This window comes from Drosophila nasuta, chromosome 3 (assembly GCF_023558535.2).
Source record: "Drosophila nasuta strain 15112-1781.00 chromosome 3, ASM2355853v1, whole genome shotgun sequence".
Taxonomy (NCBI): domain Eukaryota; kingdom Metazoa; phylum Arthropoda; class Insecta; order Diptera; family Drosophilidae; genus Drosophila; species Drosophila nasuta.
The window spans coordinates 44,848,468-44,865,693 of record NC_083457.1 but is presented as its reverse complement, the minus strand read 5'-3'; the positions used below and the strand labels follow the sequence as shown (position 1 = coordinate 44,865,693).

Sequence of the window (17,226 nt, the reverse complement as noted above, 5' to 3'; positions counted from 1 at the left end):
GTTGGCATTTAATGTCAAGTTCTAATGACAGATAGTGATAGTGATAGATAGCATGTTATAAATTATAATTTTTAATTCAAATTTCATCAAGTTCAACTTTATTTGACTTAGATAAGTTTGGTTGTCAAATATACTTTATTTTAAATATGTTGTAAATACAATCGTCAATATTCCTGCTAAAAATATGATTTATTTAAAATATGTCGTAAATATACTACAAATTTGAGGATCATATAAAATATGCATAATTTTTCAAAAATGAGCAATTGCTGTAAAGCTTGGGATTCAACTACATTAAATAGAAATAATATAAATTCACTTGATCTCAACCTGACTACGGTTAGTGAACTAATAAAATTCATCTCGCTTCATCATATTGCTAGGAGCTTGGAATTTTCTATTTCTTGTTGTAACTAACAAACGCAATTACATACTTTTCTCGAAGTTTATATCTTCAATAATTTAAAACATTATTCCGATTAATAATTAAAATGTATAAACAAATCTATTCAAACTATTTAGAATCCTTTCTTAAATGTCTAAATATATCTTTAATATACTTTACTACTATACAAAGATATAAGGTAGTTAGTTATACGGACTTATGTCTATGGTAGTTATAAAAAAAATGAGTCTAGAAAAACTAAGTGCTTTCAAAAAATCCTTTCTTTCTCTCTTTATTATTTAGAACCTTTATTTATTAGTCAAATTTAGTAAATCCAAAATTCCCTATACAATATTCTAATTTGCATTTCATATTTCTAACAGATCGGCAATATCTTAACAAAGAGCTGGAATATATATTTTTGCATTGAAGCAGAGAATGAACAGATTATTGTATAATCTTTGATTCAGCTCAATTAAAAAAACTTGTTTGATTTGAATTACAAACAACATGATTTTATTTATTGATTTCGAAATATCTTATGTCAGTAGTATTTTTTCTTTTTTTTGATTTTGTTTTTTTTTTTGTTGTGATTTTTTACAATTTTTTTTCTCTTTTCTAGCATTTAGGTTGATGTGGTACAATGGGGTTTACTTAAAAGGATTATAGCAGACAGCAGTGTGTATGGATGGGTATAAAGGAAGGGTATTTGACGATGAATCGAATGCGTTATATTCATAGCAAAGTTTGCTCTGCATTTGTCGCTGACTCTGAAAACGCAGCGAACAATACCGAAAACTGAACGCGAATTTAACATGATTATTTCTTGGCCTGGACTATTTAATTATACGTGACTTTCTTAATCCTACATACATCTCCTGTACATCATTTTTTGAGACTGTGTGTGGTTATGTGTGTGTTGACTTGACAGCAGAGAGAAGTGCAGACGGCGGTACGTTGCCTTTGCCCAATCGCTTGATGGCAATCTTGGCAACACCCTTCTGGCACTCCGCCGAGCCACCCATGAGCACCATGAACAGTCCATTGTGAGCAACGGTATTCCAGACGCGTTCTATGAATCCATCCAGCTTGGCTGCTGTGCGCTCTGCGCTCTCCAGCATAAAATCCTTCTCGGGCACCAACAAATTGGCAATTGTCAGCGCATTCTCCAACGCAATTTCGTTGACTTTACGCACCGCCTCCTTGGGACTCGACACCTCATGTACATGCACCGCATTGTTCGCATCCTTGGGCACCGCCTCCTCGGCCAATTGTATCACCTTCTTGAGACGCGGCTGCAGATCTCCAACGGTCACGATTGCAGTGCGTTTGTCCCGCTTCGCGGCATGTGCATAAAGATTGTTGTTTAACCCATCGCCACAGGTGGCGCGCAGAATGTCTGTAATGCGTTTGCGCTGGATGAGAATTTCGTCGCCGAACTCGATGCTGTTGGCTAGCTTCATTTTGACCAGCTTGAGCGTGGCACGCGAATCCTCAATGGAATCGTGACCATCCTCGTTCTCCTGGATGCTCTCGTGCAGAAACGTCTTGGCCAAATGCTTCAGCTTGCTCTTGCGCTTGCGCACACCCGAAATGTTGAAGCACACACTCGTGTCGATCACATACGGATGCATCATGCGCATCGCATTCAAATCGGAGTTCAGCGATTGTCCCACCAAGATGGCATCCGGTGGCAACAGCGCTGACACCTCACGCTGCACTTCCGTCAGCTTCTTCGTCACCGACTGCATAATCTCGGCCGTTATGCCCGAGTATTGGGTGAGATAGTCGGTGATGCGATTCACGGGTCGCACCAGCGTCTCGTAGACCGTCTCGTATTTCTCGTCCACAATGGAAATTCGCGTCAATTCATTTGCTCCGGTCACAGTGCGACACATCTCACAATCCACACCAAACATGGGACTACGATCCGTCACTGGAGCATACGATTTCTTGGTAAACACATAAGACTTGAAGCGGGCTTGCAGTTCGCCTTGCAGCGGTATTGGATAACCTTCGTCGACCATTTGCAGGGCGGACAGCAGCAGCTTGGTGCGCGGAAACTTGTCATCTGGATGCAGTTGGGGTGCTTCTGTGGGTTTCTCGGGACTGGGCGGCGTCTTCTCCATGGGGAAAATGGCCTTGACAAACAGCGTGGGATCCTTGTTCAGCTCCACGGCGGTCTCCAGCGAACCATGTTCGTTGATGAGCTTCTGAGCCTGCACAGTGGTCAGAGGAATCTGCAAGAGAGCAAGCTGTATAAGCGTATAAAGTGAAGTAATTTTCATTACGCGACTCACCTGAGCAATTGTGTCGATAATGGGGCCCTCTTCCTGCGGTGGCATCACCATCTCCAGCTTTGTTTCGAATATGCGATTCGTTGCCGCAAACAAACTCTCGTTAGAGAGATAGTGAAAGAGCGACAAACCCTCCAGTATCAATACCACACTGTGTGACAAACTGTTGAACTTATCTGCACTGCACCAACGATCTGGAGCACAGGGACTCTTCTTGCCAGTGAGCGCCGTCATCAGCAGATGCTGTATGTCGGCCAGAAAGATGGGTGTGCGCTCGTCCTGCGGTATCTCCAGGTGTGCCCGTCTGCCTGTGTCTCGTAAAGTGAGGGCGGGCACACTTTCCAGCTCACGTTTGCGTCGTCGCAGCTCTGTGGACAGGGATTTGTACTGCTCCTGGGTGATGAGGGTGGCATCGACAGTGTCCAGCGTCGTGTTGTTACCGTCACCGCCAGCTGAGTTGCGACTGCGTTTCAATTCCGGCTCATCGGAGGAGCGTGCCTCACCAGCATCGGCAGCAGCAGCAGCCGCGGCTTCTGTTGTCTCACTGCTGCTGTCTGCCATGATGGTTAAACGATTTCGCGGTTTTCGCTTGCTGCACACTGTGATAAAACCGTCATCATCCTCCGCCTGATCCCGCTTGCCATTGTCTTTGTTGTTATCGTCGTCGTCGTTGTCGATTTCGCGCCGTTTTTGCTGCACTTCGTCAACTGCTTCTTGTATGCGTTCTCTGTCGTTCATCTGTATTAAATTCGCCAAGGCGGCAAGTTTTTTCTTTTTCTTCTCATTTCGCTCTTGCTGCTTCGATGATAGCTGCTCTTTCATCTTCATTCGCTTGCTGTTTAAACTTTGCAATTAAATGCAAATCAAAAAGAAAAATATAAATACACGTGAGTTTTGTGGAACCGTCGATGGCTTGTTGTGTATGTATGGATTTGTGCACACGCACGTGTAGTCGCACTAACACTTGTGTGACTACGCTCTGGCAAACTGTCTGATATAAAATTGAACAGCTGATTGCAAGCAACAGCTGACATCAACGCTGTCATAGACTGACTGATATACAAAAAACTTTTAAAAAACATTGAAGTACATAATAAATAATGTTTCCTAATTTAATACAATTTAATTACTAAAATGTTGATTAAGGTAAAGTTTTTCTTTATGAGCTAGTTCCGTTAGTTGTAACGTTTTCCAACACTACTTCGTTTCTTTTAAAAGCTGAATGCTATTTCACCGAAATTAGCATTTTTATGTTGGACATTAACAGTTGTCTCACGCTAACAGAAACGAAATATGTTAATACTAACGGTGTGACCAGCAACATCCCTTTTCTAGTATATGTCAACCGCATCTAGCGGTCACGCTGGCTTTAACCGTTAGAATTCCGCGTGTTTCAAGAAATTTGCAAGTTTTGCGCAGCAGCCGCAAAAGAAAAATTCATTTTTGTAAAAAGTGTAGTGAATATTTCCAAATAAAAAATGTATACAGCTGTTAAGCCGCTGTCAAAGTACTTGCAACTGAAGTCGGTGCGCATTTACGACGGCATTTTCACGCTGCACGCCAAATGCACTTGTGCCATTTTGTTGGCTTTCACTTTTCTGCTCTCATCGAAGCAATACTTTGGTGATCCTGTGGTCTGCATATCTGGCATACCACAAAAGGACTTTGTTGTATCGCATTGCTGGACCATGGGCATGTATATTATGGACTACGACGACGGTCCATCCATAGCAAATCTTACCAAAGAAATCCAATATGGCTACAGCAGGCAGTATTACAATCAGTCACTGGAGAAAAATTTGCTAAACAATGTGCTGGGATTGAAGAATGAAAACGGACGTGAACGCATCTTTCTACGCTACTATCAGTGGGTTGTGCCCGTATTGCTGCTGCAGTCGTTCATCTTCTACCTACCGGCATTTCTCTGGAAGAAATGGGAGGGCGGACGACTCAAGAATCTTTGTGCCAATCTCGAAGATACATTGACTCTGACGGAGAAAACAAACAAGCATCTAAGCCGCTTGGCTTTTTACTTCTCTCAGGATCACAAGGAATCCCACTTGCACTACTTTGTCTGCTACACCTTCTGTGAAGTTCTGAATTTCATCATTAGTGTAAGATGAATTTCTGTTTAAGATTTAGATTTTTAATCTAAACTTAATAATATCTCCCTCTTTAGATTTGCAACATAAAGCTCCTGAATGTGTTTCTGGTCGACTTCTGGTCACATTACATTAAGGCCGTGGCTGCTGTGCCCGCCTACAACTGGGATGAATGGAATCGCATCACCACACGTATCTTTCCCAAGATTGCCAAGTGTCAGATCCTGAAGTTTGGCGGCAGCGGAAGCTTGGAGTACCATGATAATCTCTGTCTGTTGCCGCTAAACACATTGAACGAGAAGATCTTTGTCTTCTTGTGGTTTTGGTTCATTTTGATGGCTTTTCTGGCTGCTCTCAAGCTCATCTATCGCTCCGTCTACATCTGCAATCGTGGTCTACGTCTCCAAGTGCTGCGCGCCCAAACTCGTTTCATGTCGAAGGCCACTATTTGGCATGCTGTGAGCGGCTTTAGCTGCGGCGATTGGTTCTTCCTGATGCGCGTGAGCAGTAATATCAGTCCAGAGCATTTCGGTCAGTTGATGCGCATGGTGTGCGGCAAGCGTTCTGGCATTGAAAAGTCTGGCTCGCATAATATTGACACCTCTTGAATTGATTGTTGGACTCTCAACTGTAGACGTAATCACAAGCTGTCCTTATAGAAGGTAAACCTTCTTTATTACTATTTACTTAAGGTACTGAACTCGCGTATTTTTTTGTTTTGTAAGTCTTTCGATATGACGTTATTATCGAATTCCACTCTTAACTTCACTTGAAATTGAAAACAGAGCGAAGACAACAAGGAATAAATTACTTTTCTTTTCAATGAACACATGAAATTCAATCTAGGCTATCGTTTGTTTCGATAGTAATATAATTTACATATATGAAGATATTAATTCTCTAACTTTAAATTAAATTGAAGAAGATAATCTTCAAAACTATTATCACCAATTTTTGTCTTAACTTTTCTTGAAACTAAAAACGCATACCGAAGACTAAGGAATTACATAATTTTCGTTTCAATCAACATAAAGTTAAGTTAATGTCTTTAAATTATCATATCCTTGCAAAATGTCGTCAATATCAAATTTCTGCTTAAAATTGAATATAACACTAAAACCTACAAAGGAATGAAATCATTTTTCATATATTTGTAACATGATACCAACTATTATTATTTATATTTTAACTAAATATAATATAAAATGAAACCTAGATTGCAAGTTAAGTCTTTATATTGTCTGAAATTGGTATGATCTTTACGGGGGAAGTGTTACTCACCATTCGTTCTGACTCTGCTGGGGATATAGAATTGTTCCGCACATTTTGCTCACCCGTTGTGTGAGGTGAACTAGTCGCTGTAGTTGATAAAGCAGACACTTTACTGAATTTTGCATCAATTTTTTGTGGAAGATTTCTGCAGAATGCATCTCCATTTAGTGGTTGATCTGATCGATTCGCTGATTTTGTTACTTACATTAGATCTGATAATAAAATTTTGATAAAAGTTCGAACTGTTTCCACTGAAGTTTGCATGGATGTTTTTTTAGTTTTTTTTATTTTTTTGTTTTTATTTTTTCTATGAAAGGGTATATTTATACGCGTATCTGTTTTTTGTAGGTCTTTAACTAAATAAAAAAAGAAAAATATTTTTTGTTGTACGCTTTTAGTGTACGGAATTTGTAAAATGACGATTGAAAAACGAATTTGTGACACAAGTCAAGGCTTGCTTGGCAATCCAATTGATGAGTTGGTCATTTTATCACCTAGAACCATAAAGTTTAACGGTTGCTGGTTGCTGGTTGGTGGGTGGTTGGTTCGTTGCTCTTGCTTGCAATTCCCTTCAACTTGCACTCTTTGTGTTCTTCGATTTTGCTTGTCGATTTCTGCTGTGCTCGCAATTTCCTGCACGAATTTTCATTAACCAAAAAAATTGTTAAGTACAAAGCACAGCACAAAATGCACCACGGAACTGGGTCGTCATCGGGTATGATCCACTTTCCGAAAGCTTTAAAAGCGCGTCCAGTGCCGATCAACAATTCAGTTGCCGGTGGAACGCGCCGAAGATATTCTCGTGGTCTCGTGGAATCGTAATCGTCGTGGTATTCGTTGTGTTGTGTTTTGAATTGGATAATATTGGATTACCAAGCAGCAGTTAATGCTGATTCTTTTTATTTAGTGTATTTTTTTTGAGTGCTTGTTAATGTGCAGTTGATTCGGTTCTATTGTAATCTGATGCTCCTTTTTGGACTTTATAAAAATTGTATAATTAGTTAAACAAGTGAAAGTGCAAAAATCTCGTTTATTAACCGTGTAAAGTGATGAAACAAAACGGAAATTAAATACAACATGAAGCTAAACATAGATGGTGGGTTAAGTTATCAGTCAGTAAGAATTTATTAGTTACTTAAATGTTAGAAGATATTTGAATATTAACTAAAAACACTTGTGAGATTAAATTAAAGAAAATGTGAAAATGTGAACAATTTCATGTGCCACATAATCGACTTGAATTTAGCTTCAGTTTTTTTTTTGCTCAACTTGGCAATTTTAATGGCATCAGCAATTCAATAAATTGCGAAAGAACTGGCAAAAAAAAATAAGCGAAAAAAATGAAATCAAGTTATTTTTTTATAAAAAAAAAACTGTTTAACTATGTTAAGTTAAAAACTTGTAAACATAAAATAATGCAGAGCCAAGCAGAAAACAGCTTTGAACCTCCTACAAGAAGTAAAGTTTAAGCAAGTAACAAGTCGAAGCTTGAATACTCTTCTTTCTCCACTTGATTAACGCATTGAGCCTTGACCTTGACATTCCCCAGAGTTGGAGGCAACGCGTCTGCTGCGTCATCCTCGCCGCTGTCGTCTGCCCTGCGCTCGCATCCTGATCATCTCCACGCTGGTGCTGCTAACGCTCTTCATCTCGCTGATCTATCATGGCATTGTGGTGGAGCGAATGGGTGAGTGCTCCTAAAATATATCTCCACATCCCTTACTATAGTTTCTTTCTGTATTTGGTAGATCGCCTGCGTCAAATAACGATGCTGAATGAAAAACACGCTGAGAAACTGCAACCCATCGAGGAAGAAGCCTTCATAATACGTCCACAATCGCAACCCTTTCACATTCCGCTGAAGAAAACCGATCTCGCTGGTGCCACCAAGAGCGAGGAGCAATCGCTGCGCCTCAAGCATCTGCGTTTCAAGTTTCGACTAAAACATAAGCTGCGACCACGTCGCAGTCTCCATTCCTTGGACATGATTGATCCGCTCCAGCTGGAGGCCAACATGCAGCACATTTACACAAAGTTACGGAATAAGCGTGCCAAAGCTGCGTTGAGTCAGCTGGAGAAAGATTATATGCGCTGCAAGAAACAGACGCAAGAGGATTGCATGAGCGCCTTTATGCGCATGTATCAAATGGCTAACGAGATCAACGAGAAGCTTGGGAAGATGCGAGAAATGATCAAAGGACACATTGATTCGGGCAGCGACGAACAGCAAGAGTTTGAGCCTTTTGTGCCGGCAAAGAAAACACGCACCACAGAGGCTCAAATTCCTGAGGCAACAACTCCAATTGCCAATGACAGCACAACGAGTGGCATTACTACCGTAGAAACCACATTAAAACCGTTGCGTGTGAAGATAAAACCAGCCCAAATTAGCTGGATTATCGATGGACACGGGCATGATGAACAAGATGCATATGCCGAGAATACTCCACGAGTGTTGGCCACCACTGAGCACATTAATCTCACAACTCTGGAGCTCACAACTGTGGCGAGCACAACTGTAGAGCAGAGCAGCACCTCGAGCGACGACAGCAACACGTCTACCATCAGCATTTCGGGAGAGACCAGCACAACAAGCAGTGACAACATCAACTCTACTGTATCCACTGTGAGCAGCATTGTGCAGACCACCGATCAACCCGATCAGGATCACTTTTTTGATAACGTTACCTGGATTTTGGATCACTTTGATAAGCCCAAAGAGATTGTGCTGACCACGGAGAGTGCGAAACACCAAGATGCTACAACAGAAGCTGCTGATATTTCGACTTTTTATGAAGATGAGCAACAAGCTGCCAGCAGTCCAGCTGCTGTGACAATTCAGTCCGAGCTGCTGCCCACGACGAAGTCCACAATGTTGACAACAGCTGAGGTGGAAGCGGTGACAACCACAACAGCTGCACAGCAAGTAGAGCAAGCAACTACGCTCAGTTCTACGTTGACTACCTCTACCACACTTGCCACAACGACAACTCCGCTGATTACCTCAACTTCAACTGCCTCTACACTCGATGTGGCCACAACAACCATTGTTATTGAAGCAGCCAATCATACTCTTCATCCCACCAAGCAAAAACCACTGAAATATAGCTGGATTATTGATGGCGCCGACGATAGCAGCGAACTCAACGAAACCAGCACAACACCACCACAAACAACAACTCAATTGCCACATGCTGAAACAACAACGGAGTCTGCTCGTGCTGAGTCGCATCCGCTGGATAATCCCAGCAGCATTGAAAACATGCTCGACAGTTTTGAGCGTCATGAGGCAGAAAAGCCGCTGATCAAAGTGATCAACGAGACTTCAACTGCAGCACCCAAGAGTACGACACCAAACGACGATGATGAGCAGCCAATCAATGTGCTGCATCTCAATGAAACCAGCAACTCGACGAACGTCTACGATCGCTCTCACTGGCTGCAGCAGTTTAAAGAGCAGGCAGCCGCCGCAGAGGACGAGCTGATTGACACCTTTGGCAGCGAACTGGATGCCAAGAGTCTGGAGCAACTGGGCCCCAAGTTGAACCCCATAAACGGCAAGGCAACGAGTGGTAAGTCATTGTCAAACATACCTCAATCAATATTATTAATGTTTACTCCCTTTAAGCTGGCGATGCACAACTCATCACAATGTGTGCACACATGGCGCGCAAGATGCGACAAAAGGCTGCGCTTGGCGAAACAGAGACTTTCACAGCCTCGCCCAGTGTGCAGTTTACTAGTCGCGGTCCAGGCGGATTTCCGGTCTCGGGCGAGACGATGAAAGCCTCGGCACAGTTCATGTTCAATCCCAACTTTGGCATGCCCAGCATACCGGTTTGTTTCTACATGACGCCCGCCAATTTCCGCATGCCCATGTGGTCGCCAACGCCTTCGTTTATGGGCATGCAGAGTGGACACTTTGGTGGTTCCTCGAATGCCGCCGGCGGCATCTTCTTTGTGCCCCAGCAGCAATTCGGACCCACTGGCAACTTCTTTGGCGGTAGCGCTGGCACAGCGGGCGGAGCACAAAATCAGTTGCCCAACATCTTCTCGAAGAATGCCTCACCCCAAAAACAGGGAAATGGACAGCAGCAGGTCTACTGCACCTACATGCAGAATCAACAGGCTCAGCAGAGTCAAGCACAGAGCACGCCCATCCAGAGCAATCTCTCACCCAGCAGCCAATCGGGCTTCTCCAATGCCAACTTCAAGATGCGTCATGCTAATCAAACTGGAGCTGGCGCACATCAGAGTCAGATTGTCTACGCCTCTTATGTGGGCGTGCCGCAGCAATCGCAGGAGATGCGCAGTTGCCCGGAGGCAGATCAGGTTGCCTGCTATGCGAATAAGGAATGCATTGCGGACACAAATTGGTGCAACAATGTTGTGGACTGCTCGGATGGCAGTGATGAGTCTGCGTGCACTTGTGCTGATCGTTTGGATGAGGATCGACTCTGCGATGGCTACGAAGATTGTCCCATGGCCGAGGATGAGCTGGGCTGCTTTGGCTGCGAAGCACTGGCGCATTCGTGTTATGAGAACGCTGAGGATTATGCGCGACACAATCGCTCGACGCTTTCGATGTGCTACAGTCGTCATGAGCGCTGTGATGGCTTTCAGAACTGCTTCAATGGGCGCGATGAGCTGCATTGCAATATGCTGGTCACCGATGTCACCCATCACATGGTGAGCAGAGCTTTTGTTATTACTACATTCCTATTAACTCTTTTATTTGCTTTTAGTCTCATGCTGCATCCGCTTCAGAGGGTTATCTGTATCGCAATTATCGCGGCGATTGGTATCCGGTGTGCAACAATGGCGACAAGTGGGCAACAGCGGCCTGCGAGCAAGAAGAACACATGCAATCAGCTGTCGATCTTAGCTTCAGGCAGTTGACGTTGCCGGGTCCATTCATTGAGCCTTCGCTGCATTCTGGCATGCATCTGTCACAGGGCTGCCATGGACGTAACGACCACGATACGCTGGTAGATCATGTGGCCTATGTCAAGTGTCCGCCACCGCAGTGCGGACTGCCCAGCAAACAGCCAGCGAAGCCGATCAAACGCTCGAAAAGAACAGTCTTTGAAGATGACGATGAGGCAGAGACAGACAAAGGTCGCATTGTGGGTGGAAGCTATGCAAGTCCAATGCAGTGGCCCTTCGTCGTGGCCATTTATCGCGATGGCAAATTCCATTGTGGCGGCACTATCTACACGGAGCGTTGGGTAAACTAACAGATCTTTTAATTAACTGAATTTATTTAATAATATCAACTTTCTTGCAGATCATCAGCGCTGCGCATTGCGTTATCAACTTTGTGAAGTATCATTATGAGGTGCGCGCTGGTCTCTTGCGGCGTACAAGCTATTCCCCGGCTACACAAATCCATCCCGTCTCCCATGTGGTAGTCCATCAGCTTTACGAGCGCAGAAGCATGCGTAACGATCTCTCGCTGTTACGAGTTGCAACTCCACTGCAGTTCAATCGCTGGGTCAAGCCCATTTGTCTGCCGGATGTGGGACGCACAACATTTGGCGATGACTGGATTTGGGGACCCGAGGAACACACACTCTGCACAACTGTGGGCTGGGGCGCCATACGCGAAAAGGGACCAAGCAGTGAGTATTATCATCTACCCATTTTCAATACTCTTCTTAACTCATTTTCTTTCCTTTAGGTGATCCCCTGCGTCAAGTGATTTTGCCTATACGCAAACGCTGTCCGGATCCAGAGGATCAGGCCTCGGAGGATGTTTGTGCCGGTGATCCAGATGGTGGTCGCGATGCCTGTCAAGGCGATTCAGGTGGCCCGCTTTTCTGCCGCAGCGTCAACAATACAGATGAATGGTATTTGGCTGGTGTTGTTAGTCATGGCAATGGCTGTGCACGACCCAAGGAATTTGGCGTCTACACCCGTGTTGCTCTCTATCTGGATTGGCTGGAGTTGGCGGTGACACCGCGACTGCTGCCTGCTAAACAACCAGTTCAATTGTGTCCAGGATTCACGTGTGTTTGGGGCGGCAAGCGTTGCATACCCCAGAGACAACGTTGCGACCGTCGAGTGGATTGTTTGGGTGGCGAGGATGAGGTCGGTTGTGCCTATAACTTTATTCCCGACATGGTGGGCAGTAGCAAGCAGAATATTAGTGCCACCACGGAGAGTGATTATTATCCGTTGGCAAAGCAAGCGACTGAAATGCAATCACAACAGCCGCTGAATAAACAGCGACAGGATGTGTCTATTGAAGCTCTGGATTTAATGGCAGAGATTGAAAATTCGCCACAGAATGAAACAACAGCGACAGCAACGCCACCTGAAAGTGTCATTACCACAACAATTACGGAGCAAAATCCAATATTAAGTGAAGATGAGACAAGTACGCAATTTGAGATGACAACAACGACAACTTTGCATACAACGCCGCCGTCCGACAAGGCAATCGCATTAACAAGCACAACAACAGCAACCACAACAACATCGAACTCAGCAACAACTCCGACAACAACAGAAGCAGCAGCAACTGTATCAACTCTGGCACCAACTAGGTCAACAACTTGGCCAACTTCAACAGAGGATTTCATGAGACTCACCGACTTAATTACTCAATTTCTGGAGGAGTCGACGACAACGGCAGCCATTGCCGAGGATGTGACAACCCCATCGCTGCCTGTTGTCACAACTGATGCGCCCAATTTGTCCACAACAACTGCAAAAGAGGCCACAACAGATTTAGCAACAGCAAGCACTGAGTTGGAGACGAGATCTATTGCAAGTGTCAGTTCAACTGACGGCGATACAACGCCAGTTGAAACAGAGGCAACAACTGAAGACATAACTGAAGATTCCACTACGACGCAATCTAAGACAACAATCAAAGAGTTCCCTACGACAAAGGAGTTGACTACCACACAGGCAACGAAAGAGTTAACTACGACACAGTCAACTACTCAATCTACAACGACAGCAACTAAAGCGCCAACGACAACAGCTTCATCCACCATCCATTCATCTACCACCTCAACGACAACCATAAAGCCTAACAAAGTCATTCCAAAGACGCACCTGCCGAATAAGTTTGTTTGTCAAAGGTAAGCTAACAGCAGACACCCTTGACAGCAATTAATTTTATATCTTTCTCAGAATGCCTCAAATTGTGGATCTGCAACATCGCTGTGATCGCAAAGTCGACTGTGAAGATGGTACCGATGAACTCGACTGCACCTGTCGTGACTATTTGAAGGGCAGTTTCAGTGTGCTCGTCTGCGACGGCAAAGCAGACTGTGAGGATTTAAGCGATGAGCAGAATTGTGGTAAGCAAACCACAAAAATTTCACTGCAACACTTTTTCAACTAAACTTATATTCAACCACAGGCAGTTGTCAGGATAATGAGTTCCATTGTGCGCTCTCCAAGAGCTGTCTGCCGCTGGCCAAGCGTTGTGACAATGTAGTGGACTGCACGTTCAAAGAAGATGAAAAGGATTGCTGTACGTATGCTTACAAACCGAACTCTGTACTCTTAATCAATGTCTCATATTGATTTGCAGTTGCTTTGACCAATGGCCACGACGTGCACTACGATGCCCATCAGCAACCCAAGTTCAGCAACGTTGGCATCTTCTCAAAGAATGCGCATGGCCTCTGGCGTGTTGTCTGTGCCCACGAGACGGGCTTCCATCAGCATCAAGCCGAAACAGCGGACTCTGTGTGCGCTCTCTTGGGTTTCCATGGCGCTCATTACTTTAACAGCACGGAGTTTGTCAGCCAGAAGGAGATGCACCCCATTACACCGGAGCTGTCGAAGAAATCGGATCTTCGCTCTGAACTGCGCACTCACTTGAATGATAATTTGCACTTTTCCAGTGCGGAATTGCAGCGAGTGCTGCCCAGGCAGGATAAGGATGCAATTCACTCGGAAAAGTGCCTGGGCATCTATGTGGAGTGCAATGCTCGCTCCAATACAACAAAGCCAATTAAAACATTCAGTGCTGGGCAGGCGGTGAAGCAACAACCAACAGAAAATGTGCCAGCATTGCTGCCTACCATTGAAACTCACAACAAACCCAATGTTCACTTTAAGCCCCAACTGCCAGCACAGATGGTCAACAAGAAGGATGAGATCATGGATCGTTTGGATATTTTGATCAAGAGCAAAAAGAACAAGACGTTGCTAGTGCAAGATCAATTGCATGAAGCTATCGAGGAGCTCCATTGGCCTTGGTTAGCAGACGTCTATGCAAATGGCGAATTGTGGTGTCTTGGCGTGCTGTTGGACAAACACTGGCTGCTGGTGCACGACAGTTGTCTCTCAGGCATTAGGTAAGCATTAGAATTGGTTAATTCGATACGTTCTAATATGCTTTATTGATTGCAGCTTTGACACGCACTACATTAGCGTCTTGTTGGGTGGCGGCAAGACTCGACGCTCTTTGCACCGCAGCAGTCATGAGCAGATTCGTCGTGTGGATTGCTTTGAGGCTGTGCCCAAGTCCAATGTGTTACTGTATCATTTGGAGCAGCCTGCTAGATTCACGCATCACGTGTTGCCCAGCTTTTTGCCAGACACGTAAGTAACTAGAAACTCCCTTTGACTGGCATTCTAAAAACATTTTCTTTATTCAGCTCAAATCAGCAGGATGGTGTAATTGAAGAATGCATCAGCGTGCTGCACGATGATCTTTCAGGACGCATAAAAACTGTGGCCATTTCCAAGTCAAACAACCAGACAGACTGCAGTTCTTGTTATCAACTCCAGGAACAGCGTCCATCTGGCAATTTAATGCGTTTGCTTAATCTTAGTGCCGAGGATATGGCTTCCATATCAGATGAAGTTGATCTTGTGAGCGGTGTGGCTGCTAGAGAGATGCCTTCGCTTACCAAATTCACCAGCTGCACGCAGTTTGGCCACAAGAATAACAGCGAAACTGAAATTCAACCCAGCGATCAGGGAGTGCTTGTCTGTCGTCATGCCGACACGGGATGGTTCCCCTCTGCGCTCTTTACCTATAACAATACGAATTGTTACAGCTTCAAAGCACCTTTTGGCATTAGAACACTTGAGCAGTCGTACAAAACTCTGCAGGATATTATAGGTACTTAATTGGCTACACTTTAAATTACTTTTAATTACTAAGTTATGACTTCTTTCAGATCAACCGCACTGCAGCAATGTGCAATCATTACCACCTTGTGCCACACATCGTTGTCCTCTGGGTGCTTGTTTACCACAGTCTGCATTATGCGACGGACGCAGTGACTGCCACGACAACAGTGACGAGGAGGAGTCCAAATGTCGAGAGCTGAAACAGCGCTGTGGTCCGGGTGAAATGAAATGCCGCTCCAGCAACAAATGTGTGCCAAAGAGCAAGTTCTGTGACCATGTGCCAGACTGCGAGGATATGACAGATGAACCCACCATTTGCAGCTGCTTTACCTATCTACAGTGAGCTATCATTTTTATACATTTTTAATAACGAACTCATAAATTCGTTTTCTTCGCAGAGCGACGGATCCTTCAAAGATTTGCGATGGCAAGCGCAACTGCTGGGACAAAAGCGATGAGAGTTCGGCGCTCTGCGACTGCACCCCAGATCACTTTCCTTGCAGCTCGTAAGTGAACTACAAGAATAGCCAGTGTCATAACGCTATAACTCGTATCATTTACAGTTCTCCCGGAGATTGCATTCCGCGTGACTTTGTGTGCGATAAACAACTCGATTGTCCAAATGGCGAAGATGAGCGCTATTGCTTTGGCATTGAACATCCGCTGCATGATAAGCCAATGGATTACTTTTCGGGACACAATCAGGCAGTGTCACAGTATGGTCAGGTCATTGAGCAATCCTATGGCATTTGGCACACCAAATGCTTCCCCAAGAGCACGCCGCCCAGCAACGCCGAAGTGCGGAGCATATGCGAAAAGCTCGGCTACAATCCGCATCGTCAGCCCAGCTATAGACTCATAGACGATGCTGCCAACGAAGCTGTGCACACTTATGAGTGGGCCGATAGGCGAGGTCGCAGCTTCAGCAATGACACCTTGGTGGGCAAGTATCGGGACTCAACGAAGGCGCAGATCGTCAGCAAATTTTCGCCGCTGCAGCTTAATGAGCGACTCACGCTCTTCCTCAAACCCAGTCGACCCATTGCGGAGCTGGTCAGATGGAACTCGACGGATTCGAGTCGCTGCTTCAGGCTGGAGATTCGCTGTGCCTGAAAGGTATTCAATCTTTTCTAATTGTTGTTTTCTTTTTGTACGTTTTAGTAGCAAAATAAAAAACAAGATTCCATTTTTATAATTAAATATTAACCTTTTTATTTTTTATTATTTATATTTATTTTTTATCAGTTTCTAGTTGTTGCGTAATTTTTGTTTTTGTTAATTTTGTTTAGAATCGTTTTGTTAATTTGTTAAGCCGGGTTTTTTTGGAATTTACGTTTAATAAACAAATTTCTTGTTTTATAAATGTAAAAAATCGCATGTTATATCCATTCGGTTTAGTTATTAACTCGTTTTCTTTAGTCAAAATTCAAACAATTAATACTTAAAGCACTAATTATAATTGTTTTTTGTTTTGTTTTGTTGTTATATTTGGTTTTAGTATAAATTCGTTAAAAAGATTTAAGATTGGTTGGTTTTGAAAAAAAGGTACTTGAGAATTATGAATGTATATATATCTTAAGAGCAGTTAAACACCATTTCATATGGGGATTAGTCCAGTATAGCGGTGCATTACAAGTAAGTTTAACAATAGTTTTAGGGTTTAATTATAAATATTTAACGAGCATAGGGTTATAATTATCCAAAAACTTTTAAAGAAGGCTGGGTAGAAAGTGTTTTTAAATTGAATATGCTTGCAGAAAGTATTGAATATTATGTAAACGTGACAATTTCTTGTTTGTTAACTTTTATCCAATTACTGAAGCATTACTACAAAAAAAAAGTTCTGCAAACATATTGAATCTTCGGCAAACCGATGATAGCTAATTTAGTTGTTCTAAAATATTTTGTTTATAAGTCTTTGGCGTTGATTACAACAATAAATACGAATGTATGTATGTATATATAAGTATGTATAATTAATATAATTTTGTAGGTAGGTATAAACATAAATGATTAATGATTATAGGGAACTTTAGTTAAATACTTTGTAAGTTATTTAGTTAAG

The 17,226-nt window shown here is 43.5% G+C and overlaps 3 protein-coding genes across 4 annotated transcripts; 2 read left to right on the top strand and 1 right to left on the bottom strand.

Moving 5' to 3' along the window:
* Window positions 1-940: 940 nt before the first annotated feature.
* Window positions 941-6,474, bottom strand: LOC132791737 (uncharacterized). 2 transcript variants are annotated; one of them, XM_060800782.1, is made up of 4 exons: window positions 6,262-6,474; window positions 6,066-6,201; window positions 2,686-3,526; window positions 941-2,640 (listed from the first exon to the last, which is right to left on the bottom strand). In XM_060800782.1, the coding sequence occupies exons 2-4, from the start codon at window positions 6,179-6,181 to the stop codon at window positions 1,294-1,296; spliced, it is 2,304 nt and encodes a 767-aa protein (XP_060656765.1). In that variant the 5' UTR covers window positions 6,182-6,201; window positions 6,262-6,474; the 3' UTR covers window positions 941-1,293. The 2 variants fall into 2 exon arrangements, with proteins under 2 accessions (XP_060656765.1, XP_060656766.1); XM_060800783.1 differs by having other exon boundaries at window positions 944-2,625; window positions 6,262-6,473.
* Window positions 4,031-5,971, top strand: LOC132791738 (innexin inx5). Its single transcript, XM_060800784.1, has 2 exons — window positions 4,031-4,796; window positions 4,862-5,971. The coding sequence occupies exons 1-2, from the start codon at window positions 4,161-4,163 to the stop codon at window positions 5,390-5,392; spliced, it is 1,167 nt and encodes a 388-aa protein (XP_060656767.1). The 5' UTR covers window positions 4,031-4,160; the 3' UTR covers window positions 5,393-5,971.
* A 353-nt stretch (window positions 6,475-6,827) lies between the features above and the next one.
* On the top strand, window positions 6,828-16,361 carry LOC132791735 (serine protease nudel). Its single transcript, XM_060800779.1, has 15 exons — window positions 6,828-7,152; window positions 7,606-7,743; window positions 7,805-9,628; window positions 9,685-10,745; window positions 10,802-11,284; window positions 11,344-11,677; window positions 11,737-13,147; window positions 13,200-13,369; window positions 13,432-13,545; window positions 13,606-14,377; window positions 14,433-14,624; window positions 14,681-15,150; window positions 15,209-15,500; window positions 15,560-15,667; window positions 15,725-16,361. The coding sequence occupies exons 1-15, from the start codon at window positions 7,134-7,136 to the stop codon at window positions 16,272-16,274; spliced, it is 7,938 nt and encodes a 2,645-aa protein (XP_060656762.1). The 5' UTR covers window positions 6,828-7,133; the 3' UTR covers window positions 16,275-16,361.
* The last annotated feature ends 865 nt before the right edge of the window (window positions 16,362-17,226 follow it).

Bases quoted from the DNA above. Each gene is read 5' to 3' on its own strand.
- LOC132791738 (XM_060800784.1), top strand. From the start codon at position 4,161: ATGTATACAGCTGTTAAGCCGCTGTCAAAGTACTTGCAACTGAAGTCG. The intron at 4,797-4,861 runs GTAAGATGAATT...CTCCCTCTTTAG, and splicing joins TTCTGAATTTCATCATTAGT to ATTTGCAACATAAAGCTCCT.
- LOC132791737 (XM_060800782.1), bottom strand. From the start codon at position 6,181: ATGCAAAATTCAGTAAAGTGTCTGCTTTATCAACTACAGCGACTAGTT. The intron at 3,527-6,065 runs GTGAGTAACACT...TTAATTGCAAAG, and splicing joins CAGCAGAGTCAGAACGAATG to TTTAAACAGCAAGCGAATGA. The intron at 2,641-2,685 runs GTGAGTCGCGTA...ACGCTTATACAG, and splicing joins TTATCGACACAATTGCTCAG to CTTGCTCTCTTGCAGATTCC.
- LOC132791735 (XM_060800779.1), top strand. The intron at 7,744-7,804 runs GTGAGTGCTCCT...TGTATTTGGTAG, and splicing joins CATTGTGGTGGAGCGAATGG to ATCGCCTGCGTCAAATAACG. The intron at 15,151-15,208 runs GTACTTAATTGG...GACTTCTTTCAG, and splicing joins AACTCTGCAGGATATTATAG to ATCAACCGCACTGCAGCAAT.